At 35.3% G+C, this 22,615-nt stretch overlaps 1 protein-coding gene across 10 annotated transcripts; it reads right to left on the reverse strand.

Moving 5' to 3' along the window:
- Positions 1-437: 437 nt before the first annotated feature.
- LOC126705432 (probable protein phosphatase 2C 62) lies at positions 438-13,712 on the reverse strand. Of its 10 annotated transcripts, none has more exons than XM_050404441.1 (12): positions 13,378-13,704; positions 12,935-13,270; positions 12,076-12,827; positions 10,784-10,897; positions 9,586-9,716; positions 8,309-8,375; positions 7,377-7,464; positions 7,102-7,271; positions 4,456-4,599; positions 4,032-4,160; positions 3,507-3,682; positions 438-724 (listed from the first exon to the last, which is right to left on the reverse strand). In XM_050404441.1, the coding sequence occupies exons 1-12, from the start codon at positions 13,631-13,633 to the stop codon at positions 706-708; spliced, it is 2,382 nt and encodes a 793-aa protein (XP_050260398.1). In that variant the 5' UTR covers positions 13,634-13,704; the 3' UTR covers positions 438-705. The 10 variants fall into 10 exon arrangements, with proteins under 10 accessions (XP_050260398.1, XP_050260399.1, XP_050260397.1 ...); XM_050404442.1 differs by having other exon boundaries at positions 438-729; XM_050404440.1 differs by lacking the exon at positions 438-724 and adding an exon at positions 750-1,261.
- Positions 13,713-22,615: the final 8,903 nt, after the last annotated feature.

The following is a 22,615-nucleotide window of genomic DNA, read 5'->3' on the forward strand; positions in this document are numbered from 1 at the left end:
AACAAGTAGAAGTCTTTTAGTAGAATGGTGAATCACGTCATTTGTCCAGAAAGACCTTATAATTTCTTTGCTGTTAGAGCCTGAACAACTGCCTTCAGTTAATTATAAATTGGAAAGAGTTTTGAATTGGTACATCTTTACATTTTATTATTCTATTTTGCATTTATCCTTGTATATATTTTTTATGTTAACTTTCTAACAGTTGATAACTTTGATCGATTTAAAATTTATTGATTACTTCAATTTTATGAAAATGAAATAAAAAATGAAATACCAAAATGAAAAATTTGAAACATAAAGGGCCAAAATTAAAATAACTCTAAATTTTAGGAGCCAAATATGTATTTTTAATTTTTGTATTTACATATATATTATTACATTTCTAATCATTTTCAATAGCTCAAGTAAATCTATAAAATGAATACCAAACTAACAGATCAGTCGAACAAAAGTCCTATTAATAATGCTTGCAATTGAGTCATCAAACTTTCTGCATTTTCAAAGTGGGATTTCATTCTCTCCACAAAATCCACAACAACCATAAAGGGAATAAATTATGAATATTTAAAGAATGATTCCCAAACCAATTCCACCAACCAAACAAGAGATCAATGACTGTCTTCAATAACACCCACTAAATCCTGAAAGATCTAAAAACGTAACTCCACAAATTACTAGCTACAAAGCAATGTACCAAGAGATGATCTACTGTCTCACTGCTGCACTGCACTAGCACACAAAACACAATATTACACTAAAGTAAAACCACTCTTCTTGAGAATGTCACAAGTAAGGGTTTTATTCCAAGTTGTTCTCCATACAAAAATTTAAAAAAAAGAAAAAAGGAAAAAGAAAAAAAAAGAAACCCTCTTTCGAACCTTTTTTTTTTCTTGAGAAACAAATACACACACAAGAGAGAGGGAAAAAGGTTCTAAATACTCTTCCAAGGAAAAGAAGTTGCACTAATACCATGAAGGACGATATAGAATGAACAAGAATCAAACTAGCTGCTCCTGTTCAATCTCCAACACAGCCTATCACAATCCTCTCTCCAAGGTATATTTGAGTAAAGAAAGTTTAGAAAAGAAGTTGTTTACTTTTATTCCCAATCATTAAAGTCTCAATAAAATTAAAGATCCCCGCTCCATGACTTCCCATTTATCTGATCGACCAACCAAATGGTATTTGAAGTTTTGAACCCATCCCACAAAATATTTCTCTATTTTATCTTCAACCTGATCATTTGTGTGATGCCTTTCTCCTAAATTAAAAGGCCAAAAAGATAATTAAAAAAGTAAAATTTATTGAGAAAGCAGGGCAACAACCTAATTATCCACACATCAAACGTTTACAAGCATATACATGAATGTTATTATCAAATATTAAGATCAAAGGAAATTGTGGGGGTGAAAAAACCAGGGAACCCATACCTATGTGTGGGGGTGAAAGACCAAGAAACCCATACCTATGTATATGTTGGGCCAAGGGCCCAGTCCGAGGAAGAACTCCTCCTTGGACTTTCAAGGCTGAGGACAAAGGAAATGGTTTGCCATTGAGAGCGACACTCCGGACCATTCCATGGAATAGAATAAGTATTAAGAAAGAACAGGACAAAGGAAGATATGAAAATATCTAAGAGAAAACTGCTACTATTGCATTAAATGCTCTGCAACTAACTGAACCATGCTTTTCAGCCTTTACAATCACTCCCAAAGACTTTGGGAAGGGGCTGATGGGACAAGTATCAGTACTATCAATCTAAATCTACACGTGGACGGTGGAAATGAGAGGAAGATAGTATAAACTAGAGAAGAAGGGAAGAAAGAAGCCCCAGAGCAAATCTAGAGACCAGACTTGTAACAAAGTATTAAAAAACAATATTTAAGAATTAACCTCCTTGAGTAAAATCTGAGGACGTCTTTCCCTAGTAAACTTGTGTCACCTTTCTTTCTTTATCATCAAAACCTATTGGTCGATCATCTGATTCGTTAAGGTCTAAGTTTTAACCCATTCTCTACAAATTCATTGTATTGGGCTCATTGGACTAAGACTCCATACATTTTGGGCTTGGGTCTCAAATTGTGACCTTACAGAAATTAATAACAAAAATGACACAACAAGGAGGCAGCACACCAGCTTATTAACAAAAAACTGTTACTGACCCGATCATTGAAGAAATTTTGCATTTGCCAAAGAGCTAAATTTCATATGGAACCCTATATTATGAAGTAAGTTATTGACCAACTTGCAATTGGCAGTCAATGAGCACCTTGCTTTAAGGAATGGCTAGTATCCTCACAAACTCACTTTCATGGTCTTAAGTATTAGAAACACACTAACCCAACAGAAATGGATGTAATCAAACTGTACTTAACCAGAAATGATAGAGAAAGATCATCAAGATTCTCTTTTGCAAATATAACAAATTAGAAAATATGAATACAAATGCGTTGCACAACAGGATATAAAACCTCAGCCATCCCTTAAACCTCATCTTCTGGTGTACAGCAGAAATCTAAGCCTCTTATACCATAATTAGAGACCTTATTACTAGCTCAACTAACTGATAAGTGTACTCAACAACAATATTTTTGATAGAATTTTATTCAACTTTGGACTGCATTATAGACGTCAGATCAAGTGTGCTTCAGTTCCTTGTGTATCAATTACAAAAGAAAGGCCAAATATAGAACTCCTAATATTAATTACAAGAATCAGAGGAAAGAGAAAAATCCATGATCATACTTGACCAAACATCTGAGGACAATGTTAGCTATATGCGAGGTGATTTGATTAGTTGTCAAGCTAATGGGCGTTGATAACAAATTCAGCCTTAACTGGGTTAGGAGACTGGGAAAGGTTCCAGCTTTTGCCAAAATTTTAGCATTGTGGTCATCCCTGCAGTGCATTGTTCTGCACAGTTTCATTTCTATTTGGTGTGTCAAAAGTATTTAAGAGAGAAAGAGAGAGTGTTCTGTCAGGCTTATTTGCCTTTGGTAACGGTTGGTTTAAGAATTCAGTGTCAGATGTAACACACAAAATTAGATTTGAAGGGAACAAAAGTTAAAAAGATATCTGATTTGATGTGAAGTACAATGTCTGTAACGCAACACATTTTCTACACTGTTTCTTGAATTTTCATGGCCAGAGTACTTGAATGTTAACATGTAAACCAAGAGAACACCCTCTTAAATGGGGATAAGAGCCTTGGACACCGTAAAAAGATCTATGGAATACAAAATGCCATGCAAGCACATTGTGCTTCCAGCCAACTATGGTGCCATGTATAGACCTTTGATTTTAAAGAAATCTAAGCCTCAATAATTACTTCCATTATAGGTGTCCAGAGCAATAAAGCTTAAAATCAAAGAGCAAAATATGACCTTACTAGCATTCATCCAATAATTAAGAATGAATATCACCATATATTACATTCCACAAAAATAAAAAGATTGGAATTTCGGTATTTACAAATGGAAAAATGATATCAAGAAGGTCAAACTTACTGTGAGTTAGAGCTGGATCTCTTTTGTATGAATGACACAATGACAGTTACATCATCGAGCTTGCCACCAGTATATCCCACATACCCCGCTGCCTGGGCTGCATCTGCAAATGGAGTTCTTCCACATGCTGACCGCCCTACTTCTTGAGCTCTCATGGCCAAGTACTCTGCTATATCCTGAGCCACAAAAATAGGCATCTTAGAAACTGCTGCAAGGTTGTTAATAATTAAGGCCTAAAATATCTTCAGGTTAGCTGAAGATTAGTTCCCACTTAAGAGATAATTTTGTATGGCCAACGGTCAAGGAGGGTGCTGTTTGACATCTATAAAATGAAATTGCTGCAAATAGGGACGCATCCAGTATAAGAACCAAAAAGGGAACAGCAATGGTGTGCTTCCATTCATATTTGATTGCTATATGCACCACAGGCCTTTTGCAATAACATGTTATCTATGGCTTGATGAAATTAATGTCAATCAGTTCTCTCTCTTTTTAAAAGCATTGGATATTGTTGAAAATGCAGACCTGAGGTTTCAAACTGGCTTGCAATGAGTTCGATACAGCTGAAGCTATCTCTTTCTCATATAAGTTGTCAAAAAGGCCGTCAGTTGCAGCGACAATTACATCTCCTTCATCCAGATCTATTTTGTAACCCTGAAACAGACATGTTTATGCTAAAACTCCTTCATAAAAATCAACTGTGTTTCCCTGAAACATAAACATATAATTTAGGAGAATTCTGTGTTTATTCTTCTCTCATAACTTTTGTGCCCTTCACCTTGTGCTTGAACATGGACAAGTTCAACAGACCAATTTTCAAGAAGAGTTGGGATATAAAGTGAAGAAATAGTGTTCTTATCGTTTTAACTAGTAACAGATTTCTAAAAATATTGTGCCTATACAATTTAGAAGACTTGGTTGGAAAACTAATGACTTTGATCCAATGTACCTCTATGAATTCTGTGGGATCGTCACCTCTCTCAATCTGTAATGGAAAATTGAATCCGTGAACCATTGCAGATGATCTGTTAAAGACAGCACCATTTCTTATTGCTATAAATCCTGAGTCTCCAATATTGGCCACGTGGAGAACCTATAAATTGAAATTGTAATAGTTGATGTACAGCCTTGCAAGAAAATGTTCGTGAAGCATCATATTGTAAGAGTTTATAACTGTCCAGCACTGAAAGAAGGAAAGAAATGCCCAGTATCTGTTAGATAAATTTACTTTCTCAACAACCCACAGCTTTCCATACTCATACCGACAAACAAACCACTACCTTGATGGCTAGACAGACAAAACAATGACACCCTATTTAGATTTGTTTGTGTTAACTAATTTTGGTACAATCACCTTTGATTAAAAAAATAGAAAAAGAAAAAGAAAACTCAGCTTCGAGATCCATGGACTTCTTTGATATAGACCTGTTCCAACATGAACCTCCAGTCCACAACTTCAAAACTCCACTTGAAGGTATAGATCCAGTACATGAGATGACTGGTTTGCACAACTTCAATATTGCCGGTTCAGATTGTATGTAGAATGATCTCCAATAGTGACTTTTGTGAGCAAGAGGCACAAAACTTTCAGATAATAGAGCAGCTCCAAAAGTCTCTTGGATGTGTATTAGGGTTTGTTAAATACCTTTAGGCTGTTAACACAAAACCCTAATCACTTAATGGGTTGACGGGCTGAATTTTATGTTTCAATAATCATGATATTCGATTGGTCAAGATGTAGCTTGATCTGTTTAATCTTGACTTCTCAATCGGTTGAGCAGGTGTCGAGCAACATAGTTTAGCATAGTAACTTCCAGCACCAAGGCAGCAATCTTAATAGCACTTTGACATTCTAAAGTACTAACTAAAACAGTTTTGTTCATGGTTTGTCAATCTAAAATCTCAAAACCTAACCAAATCATTTTCTATAGAAAATGAACTAGTTAGGGAATTTATGTTATGTGGATGCATAAAATTCCTATAAAACTTCAATAATCATTTCGGTACTTTACCCTTCCATCTTCAACCTATTCCCTTCACTTCTCTCTAAACAAATATTCTTTATCTTATAGTTATTATAGGTTTGTGATATTAAAAGGTATTCAGCCATGGGTGCTTTTATAAAATTTTAAGGTGAATATAAAATAATGTTTTGTGATGTGATTTGTGACAAAAACAAGATAATTCCTGTTTTGTTTTGTTTTGCTTTTTTTTTTTTTTTTTGGGGGGGGGCGGGGGGTGGGGGGTGGTAAAATCATCCTATTCTTCTCATTCTTCTTTTTCTTTCAATTCTTCTTTTTGTGGTTAGGATATTTTATTCATTGTTCCCCTTTATTTTTTTGAATGAACTCATTTAAACCCTGTAAGTCGTCCAAGTCAAATTGCCTCAGAATCAAATCTGACAACACAAGGTGCTACTTTACACCTACTGATATTAGCAGCTGTTAACATGTTTACAATAACATCTGCAGAATTTGATTTTTAGCATCTAGTTTGTCTCTCATAAAGCTTATAGTGATTTCTTAAAAGCTGCATTCTGTACAAGTCAAGGCCATCTGGTAGGGTTTAAACCCATAACATGCAGCATGCATGATCCTTATTAGGTTTCAATCTGCTAAAGCAGCCAAGAGTTTGTGACTGATACGTAAATAGCATCTCAAGAGAATGAATTTCTTTATGGGTTTCAACTACACTTTTCAAAGCTGCATTTTGCATGTGATTAGAGGTCATCTGCTATATTTTAAACTGATAAAAACCAAACTAGAGGTCACAAGAATTTTTCCTGTTAGGGTAATACAAACATTTCCCAAAATCAGAATCTTGACTCTAGAGGTATTGGAAAGCAGTTTCTTTGGTTAGGGTGGGCGTAACAATGCAAAAGCTTATGCCCTTTTTTTTTTGTTTTATTATTATTATTATTATTATTTTTTTTTTTGGCACTAATTTTCAAGTAGTCTGATCTGGTTATGGTCTTGGGTAGTTCAAAACCTTCTGTCACCTACCTTGCCAATGCCATTTGATTTTATTGGAATGTAATTTTACAATATGTTGGAAATTTTTGTAATGTTTGACAGAGAGTTCTTTAGTTTGGACCTTGGGGTACCATAATTTCGGTCATTTGCTCAGCTATTTACATGCAAGTCCATTTTCAAACAACTTGACCTTTTGAGTTGATGGTTCCTAAAAATAACATTTTGCTCTAGAAGCAGAACCATTTCTTCCTAGAGATGTAAAAGCATTACTAGGTGAGAGGGCTTGTAGGAAGCATAAAACTTCTCCCGAGTTTTGTCAGCCAACTTTTCTGAACTTTTGTTAATAATCACTCTTTCAAGTTTTGCACCTGTTTGTGTTTCTTTTAATAAATTTTTATTAGTTATAAAGAAAAAAGGTTGTAATACTGAATTCAATTCCATTTAAGTTGATAATCAAACTTATTATTTTCTCAACCTAAGGAGAGGATCACTAATGAGATTTAATGAGCATATTTGTGTTTAGATCCTCAAACAGGTAAAAAATACCAAAAAACCATCTAAATTTATTGATACTAACCACAAATGGGAATATATTGAAGTCTTAAGTATGGGGAAATATATACCTGACCATCAAAGTAAGCAACCAAAACAGTAGATGATCCAGGAGATTGTGATTCTGCAGCACTTCTTATAAGAACTTCTTCTGGTTTGGTCATTGGAACACTTTTGGAGTCTAACACTATCTTTTCACAGTTCTCCAAGAGCTCTTGGGCATACTGCCCGGCATTCATCCCTGAGGTATAAGGTGGAAGCATAATATAAATAAGTCAACTCTGATATTGCATGATTTGATATAATAGATGCTTTATGCAAAACGTACATATCATGAAAATGATACCTTCCAGTGACCACTGACCAACTCCATCAGCCACACCTAGCCAGTTCTGGCCAGCTACAAAATAAGCATCCTCTCCACCTGTCAATGCCTGGTCATTATTATTTTTCGAATTACTGATCCTTAATATTCAAATTCAAGCCAAACATCACATAAAAAAAAATATTAAAGTAATCCAAAATCTATTTTGACTCTTAAATGGAAGGACACTAGCACTCAAATTCAAGAATATTAACTTCAATATTTAGGCAAAATGAGCTTTTCTAAAAGTCACATCAACCCAAAAGCTCAACTATAATGCCCACATGTAAAACCTTCAAAACATTTAATTACTCGGTTCGAGTATTTCACTGTAACATCTAGCTTGACTAAAACAATGTTTGATAGAAGGGACAGAAAGTACGAGGGATGGAGGGGGAAGGGAAATGAGGAAGAAGGAAGAGGAGTCCAAAAGGGAGGAAGGGAAGGAGAGCCACCTCTTGTTGTCAACTTGCTTATAGCATCCTGTGTTCTACATAAGAATACAGGGAAAAATTGTAAAGTTGTGGAAGGAATGAAAGAAGAGTTTCAATCCATCTATTTTGGGTGGATTGGATATGGTGAGTTAGGAAGGGTTTTGGTCCTCCCTCTAAATCCTATCCCAAATGGATTTTATTTCTCCCTTGCCTATTCTGTCCTACCCATTTTTAAGTCTTTCCATCCCTCTACCCTGTCCTTATACAAAGTGTAAATGTCAAATGCACATGTCAAAAGTTTGTGGCCCCCAGGGGGGAGGGGAATGGGAGACTTGTTCGAGTGATCTCTGCGTAATGTAAAACATGTCTATCTATCCATCTATACTATACTATACTATACCATACTATACCACAATTTCTAAATATTATATAACATTTACTGAAGGAACAAGTCATAATACAAGGAAATTAAGAACATACCTTAGAGGGATGTGGCAATAGAGCAGCACCAGAATATAGGACAAGTCCTGCTGTGGAAATTTGCTCCCTGAGTGTATATACAATGAACAAACATGAGGAACAGAATAGTACATAACTCTTTCTGAGTAAATTTTCCAGAACTCCGGATACTTGCTCACCATGGTCTTCTCTTCAAAGATCTCAGCTTTTTCTATAGAAGGTGAGCAATACTACTATGTCTTATGAGCAAGTACTTCGTGTATACATATATCATTATTACATATACAAACAGCTTGTGATTTTAAATGTGACATAGTACCCACATGTGCCATCTGTTACTTTATTTTGTTAAATTTCAAGGACTTGTAAAACAGAAAATTCAAGAAAAATAATCCAGAAAACAAAGGGGAAAATTAATTGGAAGAAAGTGAGGAAAAAGAAAAGATTGGGGTGGGGAAGAAGGTGCTAGTATGGTTTAACAAGTCCTCCTTTAAAATTCTATTTTCTTTTGATTTTTGATTTTGATTTTTTTGATTTTACTCACCTCTCAATCTTATAAGAAATTTAGAGATTGAAAGGCAAAGAGAGGAAATCATTTTTGGCTTATGACAATCACACACACACACACACACATAGAGGGTTTGGTTGGGGGTTGGAAAGAATTCATATTTTGGTCTCCTTGGGTGAAGCAATGGTGGTTGGATTCAGTGACTTGCAAGAGTTGCAGACTGGCTTAAACAACACCCAAGGCAAGCCCTTCATTTCAACTTCTTTCATGGCTGTTTCCTTGGGTGGTCAAGCAATTGCGAAGCATCAATAAATTTTCAAATATAAGGTTTTATTTATTTATTTTTAAAATTTTTCCTATAATTCAGTGCATGGCCATAGAGAAAATGTGGGAAAGGAAAGAATGTAAAATGAATAATTACAATTTCAGTCTTTGTCATGTGAAAATTGAGTAGATATCTGTAAAACCAATTAGCCTATTTTGATGGAAAATGATGGAAACATTTCAAGGATATTTTTTCGTCCCTTTCATTGATGGGCAATTTTTATACGTTTTTTCAGTTTTTCCTTCACTTCTTCACTTTATTTATTTATTCATTTAAAAATTATACATTTTTTCATAAATGGAGTGCGAATAGTATATGGAATGGTGTAAAAACTAGGGGCAAAATTTTCTGCTATAGTTAACTCTATCAAACTCCAGATGTCCTGTAGTAAATAAAGTCATCCAGAACACCAAAATGTAGAAAATTACATGTGGGAAGGGAAGAAAGAGTCAAAAAGTAGCATACCCATTAGGAGTACTCTCAATTGAAATCAATTCTACAGCTTTCGGATTTGTTAATTGAGCAACATTGCTTTCATGTGCATCACATACAGTTAATTCTTCCTTCGAATACAAGGAATGCACACTGTCATTTAACTACATATGACAAAATACAGAATTGCTTGAGTTTGCAAATCACCGAATAAGAAAATTGGCAATCACAGCAAAACATTGTATGAAGCAAACATTCAGATAATATATGCTCAAAGCCAGATGCAGAACTAAATGAAATACCAAATAATAATAAAAAAAACCATTGTAGAAAGAATCGTGCAATTAGGAGGAAATGGAAATCTTATTGAATATGGATACGGATACAATACAACTCTAATACATCAATACATCTTTTGGAAACGAATATGATACTTCATGATATTTAAAGATATTATATTTTTATAAAAAAAGTATTAAGATATTTAAAAGGGAAAAAAAAGTATATAAAAGAGCATGATTGAATGCCTTTGGAGAAGAGGTGAAAGAAGACTAGCATGAGCAGCTAAGTCTGGAAAAGAACTGTTTTTGACATCGTTTGATAAAAATCATCTCTTTCTTTGTTTTTTCCTATTGATTTTTTTTCAAAAGACTTTATTAATTTAATTTAAACACCTATGGTCATAAATTTTCATTATTTTTTTAAAATTTTTTTTAATTTTTTATAACAGTCCTTTTTTTTTGGCATGAATAATAAAATTTAATCTCAAATAAATCCTAAACGTATCTATGGTGTATCTGGCAAGTATCTAAATCATGTATCCTAAACTAAATTGAAACTTTTTATTCAAGGATAAATTTGAGTTGTATCAAATACAAAATCAAGAATACTGTAGCATCATATCTGATGCAGATACAATGTTGCCTCCCCAAATGATAGATATTTCTATTCTACCTTTGTTTTGTACTGAAATTTTCAATATATAAAACCTCTACAAACCCAAAATGAAATTTCTCGTTTGGCAGCAGGGGGAGACTACTCAAGAATTTCTTAAAGTTCTTTGTCCTTAAATTTACAAGCATATCAGTTGATATATGGTCATGATACTATCTAACTCTTTATAATTTCACTATCTATCACCTTCTACAAGCATAATAACAAGAATAATCAACACCAAACAAACCAAGAATAAAGCTCACTACTCTACATATAAGAAAAGTGAAGGACTTACCACTGTTGAGCTTCCAATTTCATCTGCATTAACAGATTCGTCCTCTGGATTATGGCTTATCTCTTCATTGAGAACTGGTTCGGCCTCTAATGAAGTGGCTACAGGCATCATCACCTGCAGGTAAATACTTCTAATTTAACAAGAATAAATTTACTGATGCTTCACTTGACAAGTTTGTCAACTAATCATAAATATTTTTTATTTATAATGGCTGATAGAAGGCACACTCATTTTTCTCTTTCTTAATAAATAATGGAGGCCACATGTTATTATCTGCATATGTAAACTGTTATACTCATATTTTTCATAGTCATCAGAATTTTGGTTCCTTTTGCTCCATTTACAAAATCTTTAACGGCTATTAATCCTTTTCACCTTCCTAGTTGGACCTAAGTTTTTATTTGATCCCTTGTCTTAAAATTGCAACTTTGTCTTCTAACTGTTGCAAAAGTTAACAAGCCATATATTACCCATACTTTATGCTATATTATAAGAATTATGACATTTTCTTAATACAACAGAAAAAGGAGAATTTTGGGTCAAACTGAAAGGGTTAAAACTTAAAAGTACAATTATTTTCTTCTAATCACTATTAACTCACATTTAATGTTATCTCCTCTGCTTCAGATCAGAAAACAATATGCTACAGAGCCCAATAACTAAAAAACCATATCTAGTAATGCAGTCAAAATACATACAAACAGAGTAAACAATATAAAGCATAACTAGATGGACTAGTTTGTAGTGCTAAGCTCCAAGTACTAAGGGGGAATATTGACAGCTTAAGAGACACTGGAAAGTGCTATCGCTTCTTCACTTAGAAGTGACAGTGAAAGGAGGAAAGGATTATTGAGATATCACAAAGTTTCACTTGCTAGATTTTTTCATTAAACCTTTATCAATGGCCCCCCAATTTTTTTTAATTTCCCCTTAGAACCCACAATCTATAAGAACATATCTAAGAAAGTATATAAATTAAACGAACCCCTAAGATTGCACAATTTTTTCAATATGTTCCCAATTTTTCAATAATATATAACAACTCTACAAATCCCAAATGAAATTTCTGGTTCTGCCACTGGAGGAGAGGAACACTATGTACTAACTACTCAAATTTATAAGCATATCAGTTAATTGATGGTCATAATACTATTTACCCCATTTGAATATCTATCATCTTCTTCAAGCATAATAGCAAGAATAAGAATGTATTGAGCTGCTAATAATCAACTAGACACAAACCAAGACTAATGGCTGCTCACTACTTATAAGAAAAGTATATAGGGACTTACCACTGTTGAGCTTTCAATTTCATCTGCATTAACAGATTCATCCTCTGGATTATGGCTTATCTCCTTATCGAGAATTGGTTTGGCCTCTAATGAAGAGGACACATCCATCATCTCTTGAGTGACATTGCCTTCATTACTTTTTTCATCAGTCATGTAAGTCACCATTGTATTTGTATCCACACTATGATCCTTATCAGCGTTCACCATGTTACTGGTTTCAAGAGCATAACTACTGGATACTTGATCAACCGTGGACTCGGATTCAGAAGATTTCGCTTGGATTCTATTTTCACCAGAAATCTTCTCACCTGAAACTTCCTCACAAGGAGTACTAACCTTTCCAAAATCTGAAACCACATCCAGAACCAAAGAAATACTGGATGCATCAACTTCATTCTTAGAACTCATAATGACATATTTACCATCTTCAATAGAATCCTTCTGTATATGCACATCGGTTCCTAAATCCTGAATAACACTGGCAGAGGAATCAGTTATTTTGTTATGTAATACGGCTGCTGCTTTTACCACACTGCTATCAGTATCAGTATCAGTATCAGTATTAGTAATCTCTCTGCTTATAGAAATTTGATCATCCACTTCAGTTGGGTTACTTATTTGTTCTCTGTCAGAATACAAATTATGTTGAAAGTCCTTGTAATTGTAACCAGTTTCTTCTTCTTCTTCTTCTTCAATTTTTTTGAGCTCACTCGCATTGGCAAACCGGAACAGCACACTGCCATCAGAACATTCTGCCAAAGCCCACCAAATCAAAAAGAAAAGAAAGAAAACAAGAACTGGGTTATTAGTATATATTGTAAAAGTGTTAGCTTTAAAAAGAGAAATTCAATACAATTACCGGTTGTTGAAACAAGGTGGAGATCTTCAATAGAATCCTTCTGTATATGCACATTGGTTCCTAAATCCTGAATAACACTGGCAGAGGAATCAGTTATGTTGGTATGTAATACGGCTGCTGCTTTTACCACACTGCTATCAGTATCAGTATTAGTAATCTCTCTGCTTATAGACGTTTGATCATCCACTTCAGATGGGTTACTTGTTTGTTCTCTGTCAGAATACAAATTATGTTGAAAGTCCTTGTAATTGTAACCAGCTTCTTCTTCTTCTTCTTCAATTTTTTCGAGCTCACTCGCATTGGCAAACCGGAACAACACACTGCCATCAGAACATTCTGCCAAAGCCCACCAAATCAAATAGAAAAGAAAGAAAACAAGAACTGGGTTGTTAGTATATATTGTAAAAGTGTTAGCTTTAAAAAGAGAATTTCCATACAATTACCGGTTGTTGAAACAAGGTGGAGATCTTCTGTGGATGAACAACTAGGCCTTGAGCTTGAAGGTGAGATGGGTTTGGAAAGAAACGGGTGGTGGGTTGGACTTAGCTTCAGTTTCGAAGAAGAAGATATTGGAAGTGGATGGTGATGATGATGCTGAAGTATTTGTAAAGGTAAAAAGTTGAAGCAAGAGAAGGTAAGGGAGCGAGGTGTGGCAGTGGCCGTGGGAGAGTGTGAGAAGAAGAATAGTAGATGAGACATTTTTCTTCAGAGTTAATAATTTATTTATTATGCATTTCTTTCTCTTGGGTTTATGGGCTGCTTGGTTATTTACTAGTAGCAACTAGCAAGCTTTTCTCTCAGTGCTTTCTGGGATCTCGTGCATTATTTCTTTCTTTTGTCTTGACTTCTGTCTTTTCCTTGAAAGAGAGAGAGAGTGGGGTCAAGGCATCATAAATGTACGACTAAGAGCACTCTCGAGTTTTCGATATGGATAAGGCTTGAGTGTTTTTTTTTTTTTTTTTTTTTTTTTCTATTACAAAATAGAATTTTTACTTTATCTTAATCTAAACCTAATCTAAACGTATATGTTCGTAAAACTCTTTCTTAGAGATTTGAATTTCAACTTTTGTTCTTCATACTTCACAAATATTTATACTTGTGGAGTGATCACTGCACCAAAAGCATGTAGTGGCTATACATAACTTTTTTAATAATTCAAAGTGATCACTGCACCAAGAGTATGTAGTGGCTATACACAACTTTTTTAATAATTCAATTGCCAGGAGATAGAAATTTGTTTTAATTATGCTCCACTAATTAGATATCACATGTATTTGAATTTATTATTATTATTTTAAATTGAGTATTTTATAAGGAAAAATTATTAAAAACTTTCAAATTATTGTGATGTGAAGTTTTATTTTTTATATTTATGATAAGCTATATAATTAAGAGAATCCATAATTAATGTGAGAAAAATAGAATGGAACAGTACCTAAGGAAAGTAAAATAAATATGTGACAAGTTATAATTAGTGAAGTATGCAATAGATACAATCTTCTCAAAAAAAAAAGTGGATACAAAAAGTGACACTAAGCTAAGATTCTTGTAGTGCAATTGGTATTTCAAGTTGCAAAGTTAACAACATATTATAATTGAAAAAAAAAAAAAAAAAGTGGATACAAAAAGTGACACTGCTAAATTAGAAGCTTCCTGGCAAGGCTTGAACTCTTTAAGGCCTTTTTGGTTGGGAAAAATATACCCTGTTAGGGGTATATGTATCCTCTCCTTCACAGCTAAGTATCAATTGAGTATCAGCTGTGAGAGAGTAAATACATATACCCTTAACATGGTACTTCATTCTTTAGTTGGACTTATTTTCATGCTTGGGGGGAAGGAAAAGGGGGGAGTGGGTGATTTTGCTGGAGTTTGGGTGTTTTCTCCCCAAGTTGAAAAAATTGGGGAGAAAGTGAGGCTTAGATGAGAATTTGCCCATTTACCCCTATACGCCCTCCACATTTTTTTTTTCAAACCTTCATTTTTTTTTGCTTATAAACTATTTTTATTTATTTAATAAGGGTATGGGAGTAAACTTATGTAACACACCACTTTCTACCTCTCATTTTTTTTTCTTAACTAAACAAAAAAGTTTTTCATCTTTTCACTTTTCTACCTTAAACCAAACAAAAGGGAAAATGAAATATTTTCTATCATTTCACTTTTCCATCTCCCACCATTTTTTTTTATCTCACAACTAACAAAACTGAAAGACTAATCTTACTCTTTGAAGTTATGTATTTGCCAAGTTTTACTAAAAAAAAATAGGTTAAATTACAAATTACACCCTTTAACTTTGTTTAAAATTTTTCTTTATCTAAGTTCAATTTTTTTAATTAAGTTATCTAAATTTCAATTTTATTCAATTTAGTCATTATGTTAGTGTCGTTAGAGTTGCACCATTAATAACCCTCCAAAACGACGTAATTTTGATTTAAAAAAAGTTTTTTAATTAAAAAACATGGAAAATTAATATAAAAAAATTTCAAAAAGAATTAAAATAGAAATAGAAATTTAAATGAAACCCACTATTTTTTGGGCAATAAGAGGATCAAGATCCAAGAAGAGATTAAGGTTGAGGTCCATGAGGAAGAATATGAAAATGGGTCAGAGAGAGAGAGAGAGAGAGAGAGAGAGAGAGAGAGAGATGTTCCCCTTAATCCATGACAAAATCAAGATTCTAGATAACCATAGATGATTAGAGCACTAGTATTAAGTCAGATGTGCTAGATGTTAAAATTTTTTAGCATTTGGTATAGTACATTTCTACCAAGTGTACCATATGCTATTATCTTTTTATTATTATTTTTTTTCATTTTCTCTCTTCTCTCAAGTTATTCTTTTTATTTTTTATTTTTTTTTATCTCTCCTCTCACATGCCAGGTTTCTCATTTTGTTGTTGAGTTTTTATTTCAAATTTAAGGTCAAGTCTTTTACTTAGTGGATGAGTTTTTTTTTTTTTTTTTTTTTTTTTTTTTTTTTTTTTTTTAATAAAAGTTTGATTTTAGGCTATTTTAATGGTGATATGTTAAAAGTAAGAGATAAAATGTGAAGGGTACTATTAAATGCTATGTTAAAATAGATAAAATAATTTTTTTTAAACAACTGATACTAATGCTCTTAATAACTGTGGGGCCCAATAATTTATGGGCCCGGCCCGCTTGCTCATGGGGAGTCCACAGGCCCAAGCCGAAAGAAGGCCATGGCCCCAGCTCAAAATAAGAAGCACAAAATGGCCCGGAGATACAGCCGAGGACGGCTTAGTCCTCGGCAGGCCCAAAGTCTCATTGATGAAAGTGGTATACGAGCAAACTTTAAAGATCAGAAAATATCTCAGGGAAGTTGTCCTTAATACCCTTCACTGATAAGACTTTACACCTAACAGAACCTGATTCGTAGGCTTTATTAATCATCCCCAACAATTCCGGGATTAGACTGACGGGACAAATATCAGTCCTGGAAAAGTTGACTCTACACGTGGACAAGGGATAGCGAACTTAGGCCAGTATAAAAGAAAAGGTAAACTAATCAGGAAAGGGAGCCCCATCTCATTTCCTGGGAAAAACTCCAGGGATGAGAATGCCCGGACAATATATGTACACCACCACGAAAAACCCACCGCCGGGTAACCGGAGAAAGACATTAGTGCTCCTCGGACATGATCCGAGGAGTCCAATCCCTCAAGTTACAAAGCTGTATAGCTTGGATATCCAGGCTGAAGCCTTTTCTTATCTGAGTTTCCCTAAAGTCCGGTTTGGACCAACGCCTTGTGACCAAACGCTAGCCTTTCAAGCCCACTCTCTACAAATCTTATTGTGAGGGATCCTTCACGTGCGAGCCCAACGTCATTGTTGGGCCGTTTGAGAATCGTGTCCTTACAATTGGCGCCGTCTGTGGGAAGGCTTGCGCGTTGGCACAGGTGGCGTTTGAGCCAACTCTCTAGCAAGCAGAGATTCGTGGGTTTTCCCCCATCTCCGGTGATATGCAACTATGGTTCCGACATAAACTTATGCCAGGGGCTACGTCCTGCAGTGCCAATGGCACGAGCAGCTCTAGGGGCTTCCGGCCTCAAGCCAACTCTCCCCGCCATGGTCAAGGGGCTAACCTGCAAAAAAAAAAAAAAAGCAGATAAGTACAAACAAGTACTCAAAAAAGTTTTGGACAGAACCAAGGCATTGCATGGTCCTCGGATTCAAGCCTATGGGGAAACCAAGTACTCAAAAGTTTTGGACAGAACCAAGGCATTGCATGGTCCTCGTACTCAAGCCTATGGGGAAACCAAGTACTCAAAAAAGTTTTGGACAGAACCAAGGCATTGCATGGTCCTCGGACTCAAGCCTATGGGGAAACCAAGTACTCAAAAAAAGTTTTGGACAGAACCAAGGCATTGCATGGTCCTCGGACTCAAGCCTATGGGGAAACCAAGTACTCAAAAGTTTTGGACAGAACCAAGGCATTGCATGATCCTCGGACTCAAGCCTATGGGGAAACCAAGTACTCAAAAAAGTTTTGGACAGAACCAAGGCCTTGCATGGTCCTCGGACTCAAGCCTATGGGGAAACCAAGTACTCAAAAAAAGTTTTGGACAGAATCAAGACCTTGCATGATCCTCGGACTCAAGCCTATGGGGAAACCAAGTACTCAAAAAAAGTTTTGGACAGAACCAAGGCCTTGCATGGTCCTCGGACTCAAGCCTATGGGGAAACCAAGTACTCAGAAAAACATAAGTTTTGGACAGAACCTAGGACTTGCATGGTCCTCGGACTCAAGCCTATGGGAAAACCAAGTACTAAAAAAGTTTTGGACAGAACCAAGGCCTTGCATGGTCCTCGGACTCAAGCCTATGGGGAAACCAAGTACTCAAAAAAAGTTTTGGACAGAACCAAGGCCTTGCATGGTCTTCGGACTCAAGCCTATGGAGAAACCAAGTACTCAGAAAAACATAAGTTTTGGACAGAACCTAGGACTTGCATGGTCCTCGGACTCAAGCCTATGGGGAAACCAAGTACTCAAAAAAGTTTTGGACAGAATCAAGGCATTGCATGGTCCTCGGACTCAAGCCTATGGGGAAACCAAGTACTCAAAAGAAAAAAAAAAAAGTTTTGGACAGAACCTAGGACTTGCATGGTCCTCGGACTCAAGCCTATGGGGAAACCAAGTACACAAAAAAAAAAAAACAAAAGTTTTGGACAGAACCAAGGCATATCATGGTCCTCGGACTCAAGCCTATGGGGAAACCAAGTACTCAAAAGTTTTGGACAGAACCTAAGGCATTGCATGGTCCTCGGACTCAAGCTTATGGGGAAACCAAGTACTCAAAAGTTTTGGACAGAACCTAAGGCATTGCATGGTCCTCGGACTCAAGCCTATGGGGAAACCAAGTACTCAAAAGTTTTGGACAGAACCAAGGCATTGCATGATCCTCGGACTCAAGCCTATGGGGAAACCAAGTACTCAAAAGTTTTGGACAGAACTTAAGGCATTGCATGGTCCTCGGACTCAAGCCTATGGGGAAACCAAGTACTCAAAAGTTTTGGACAGAACCAAGGCCTTGCATGGTCCTCGGACTCAAGCCTATGGGGAAACCAAGTACTCAAAAAAGTTTTGGACAGAACCTAGGACTTGCATGGTCCTCGGACTCAAGCCTATGGGGAAACCAAGTACTCAAAAGTTTTGGACAGAACCAAGGCATTGCATGGTCCTCGGACTCAAGCCTATGGGGAAACCAAGTACTCAAAAGTTTTGGACAGAACCAAGGCCTTGCATGGTCCTCGGACTCAAGCCTATGGGGAAACCAAGTACTCAAAAAAGTTTTGGACAGAACTTAGGACTTGCATGGTCCTCGGATTCAAGCCTATGGGGAAACCAAGTACTCAAAAAAGTTTTGGACAGAACCTAGGACTTGCATGGTCCTCGGACTCAAGCCTATGGGGAAACCAAGTACTCAAAAAAGTTTTGGACAGAACCTGAGACTTGCATGGTCCTCGGACTCAAGCCTATGGGGAAACCAAGTACATAAAGGAAAAAAAAAAGTTTTGGACAGAACTTAGGACTTGCATGGTCCTCGGACTCAAGCTTATGGGGAAACCAACTACTCGGATGGGGAAGGTTCTTAAGCTAATGAACATTGGGTCATTTCGCCATCTAACGGTTTTGTTCCCCCACGCCATCAATAACCGTTAGATCTGGGAAGTCTCGTAAAGGGAAAATATTAAAGACGCGCTCCGGATAACCAAACGGCATAAGGGCATCGTGCGCAAATTAAGGGGAACATCTCGTGGACCGGTACACTCCTTGGGCAGGTGAAGAGTCGCCAGCGTCAGTCAAGGGTTGAAATAAATGAGCCACAATTAGGGCTCGGTATTACCAAAACCCACCTTTCCAACTAGGATGTTGGACAGCAGGGTTTTGAGGGGCTATTGTGGGGCCCAATAATTTATGGGTCCGGCCCGCTTGCTCATGGGGAGTCCACAGGCCCAAGCCGAAAGAAGGCCATGGCCCCAGCTCAAAATAAGAAGCACAAAATGGCCCGGAGATACAGCCGAGGACAGCTTAGTCCTCGGCAGGCCCAAAGTCTTATTGATGAAAGTGGTATACGAGCAAACTTTAAAGATCAGAAAATATCTCAGGGAAGTTGTCCTTAATACCCTTCACTGATAAGACTTTACACCTAACAGAACCTGATTCGTAGGCTTTATTAATCATCCCCAACAATTCCGGGATTAGACTGACGGGACAAATATCAGTCCTGGAAAAGTTGACCCTACACGTGGACGAGGGACAGCGAACTTAGGCCAGTATAAAAGAAAAGGTAAACTAATCAGGAAAGGGAGCCCCATCTCATTTCCTGGGAAAAACTCCAGGGATGAGAATGCCCGGACAATATATGTACACCATCACGAAAAACCCACCGCCGGGTAACCGGAGAAAGACATTAGTGCTCCTCGGACATGATCCGAGGAGTCCAATCCCTCAAGTTACAAAGCTGTATAGCTTGGATATCCAGGCTGAAGCCTTTTCTTATCTAAGTTTCCCTAAAGTCCGATTTGGACTAATGCCCTGTGACCAAACGCTAGCCTTTCAAGCCCACTCTCTACAAATCTTATTGTGAGGGATCCTTCACGTGCGAGCCCAACGTCATTGTTGGGCCATTTGAGAATCGTGTCCTTACAATAACCTTTTACAAGAGGACCCAAACATTTTAGAGGTCTTGGGTAAGTAAATTTTTTAAGTAAGAAGGAATTTAACTAGAAAACTCTACCTTGAATTACTCTTTGAGGTGATTTTGGCATGTTTTGAAAAATGTGTCTAAAGGGGATTTTTATAATCAAAAGGGGGTGCAAGGCTATTCTTAGGCATTGTGGGATCGGTCTTGCTTCGTTTTTCATAAGAAGTTTTCCTTTTAAGGCTCTTCCAACTCTGGCCTATGTACGCAAGTTTAATATAATGTGCATGCAATCTTGATACTATGGGTCCATTTGGATACAGCTGAAAACTGAAAACTGAAACTGAAAACTGAAAAACACTGTAGCAAAATAATTTTTAAATGTGTAAATAGTACCGTGGGACCCATTTTTAATATTTTTTTCTGAATAAAGTGATTGTGGGTCCCATGAACAGTGTACAAACAGTATATGCACAGTAAAATTTGTCTCCCGCACAGTACATAAACAGTACTTTTACTGTTCATTCGCTGAAAAAAAAAAAAAAAAAAAAATCTTGAAACGCAGACGTGCGTTTGGGAAGCGCAAAACACGCTACCCAAACGCACTCTATGTACTTGAGAATCTAAATTTTTTTTGAGAAAGACTTTTAATTTATGGGGTCCATTCCTAATGATAGCTCTTTATCATCAGATTAAGACATCAACCGGTTTTTAATGTAAGTGGGGATTGAACTTCAAATCTTCTATTTAACCATAAAAAACTTTACTAGTTGAGCTAACTGGAATCCATTGAGAATCTAAATTTGCATGTGCAAAACTAGAGTTTCCATGGTTTTTTTCTATCCATTTTTTAAATCTCCGAGTTAAATAATTTTCTTGAGCATGAACTCTAAGTAATAGTTGCTGAAAAATCTTATCATTAGGTAGTGGGGTCATTTAAGATAGTTTCTTTGTGCTATTTGAATTGAGCATAGTCTCAACTTCTGCTGGATTTCAAAATGTCATTGTTTATGAGAAAAAAAAAAAATCTTCTAGATTACTTTTCAAAAAGAGTCGTTCCTTCATAATTAAGAATGGATTTTCTTTCATTCAGAATTCAAAGTTCTCATCTCAATTTTTTTTTTTTTTGATTGAACAAGGAAGATTCTTTTTATTTTTTATTTGTTTTGTGCAAATCATGTCCCACCAATCAATTTGCACCAAGAATGGATTAATCTCATTTGTCAAAATCTATATCATTTGGAAATCTCATCTCAGAAATTCATCTGTCATAAATATTTAATCTTTTACATCTTATTATAATTTATCTTGTTCTTACATTCTCTATTTCCTTTAAAATCCCATCTCAAAAAAAAAAAAAAAAATTGTCACAATATCAGGTCATTTCTTTACAAAATTACGTACGTTGTTGTTGATGTTGTTTTTTTTTTTTTTTTTTGGTTAAGAGAAATTTATTAAGAGACCTTGAGTCTTTGTTTGAAAAAGCAAGAATTACTAGGAATAGCAAGTCATCTTTGATAAAGAACGAAATTTGACAATAAACTTTGTTGTAACTTAAAACTACAACTTCACTCAATATTTTTTTTATTGAATGTGAGTTTTGATAAATCTACCATTAGATTACATTTTCTTCTTATATTTTATATACCTGCAAAATTTTCAAAAAATTAAAGATTTATAGCAATGTCATCAATCAAAAATTTAAATTTTAAATTTTTGTAGTCTAAAATTATTCATAAAAAATAAGTTTATATATTGAATAGTAAATAATATCCGATTGGCATGAAATTTGACATGTGTATTAAAAACATAAAAAACATGTAGTTTAACAGTTAGATTTTCAAAATATATAGTAATTTCATTTATTTTTAGTGAGAGTTGTAGTGTTAAGCTACAACCAAGTTTGTAGCCAAACTTTGTTCTTGATTAAATTGCATTATTTAATGGATAAATTTTAGCTACAAAATTGGTTATAGTCTAAGATTACAACCTTACTCAATATCTTTTTATTTGAGGTGAATTTTAACAAATCCACTACTAGAATACATCTTTTTCTTATATATTCTATACTTACAAAATTTCTAGAAAATTAAAGATAAATACTGTGTCATTAATAAATTGTTTAAATTGCAAGTTTTTGTAGTTTAAAATTATGTATAAAATATAATTTTATAGATCATATAGTAAATAATATCCAATTAAAACAAAATTTGACATGTGTATTAAAAGCGTAAAAAACATATCATTCAACAATTAAAATTTTAAAATATGTAATAATGTTTATTTTATTAAGTTAGGTTGTAACTAAACTATGTTCTTATTTAATTATCCATTGCTAGTCATGTAGAGCCTTCAAACAGTTTTGCTTTCCTTTTTAGGAACCCGCAAAAAAACCTAAACTTGGAATAAGAAAAATTATGTTCTTTTTTAATTACCGATTGCTAGTCACGTAGAGCCTTCAAACAGTTGTGCTTTCCTTTTTAGGAACCCGGAAAAAACCTAAACTTGGAATGGGAAAA

This window comes from Quercus robur, chromosome 11 (genome assembly GCF_932294415.1).
Source record: "Quercus robur chromosome 11, dhQueRobu3.1, whole genome shotgun sequence".
Taxonomy (NCBI): domain Eukaryota; kingdom Viridiplantae; phylum Streptophyta; class Magnoliopsida; order Fagales; family Fagaceae; genus Quercus; species Quercus robur.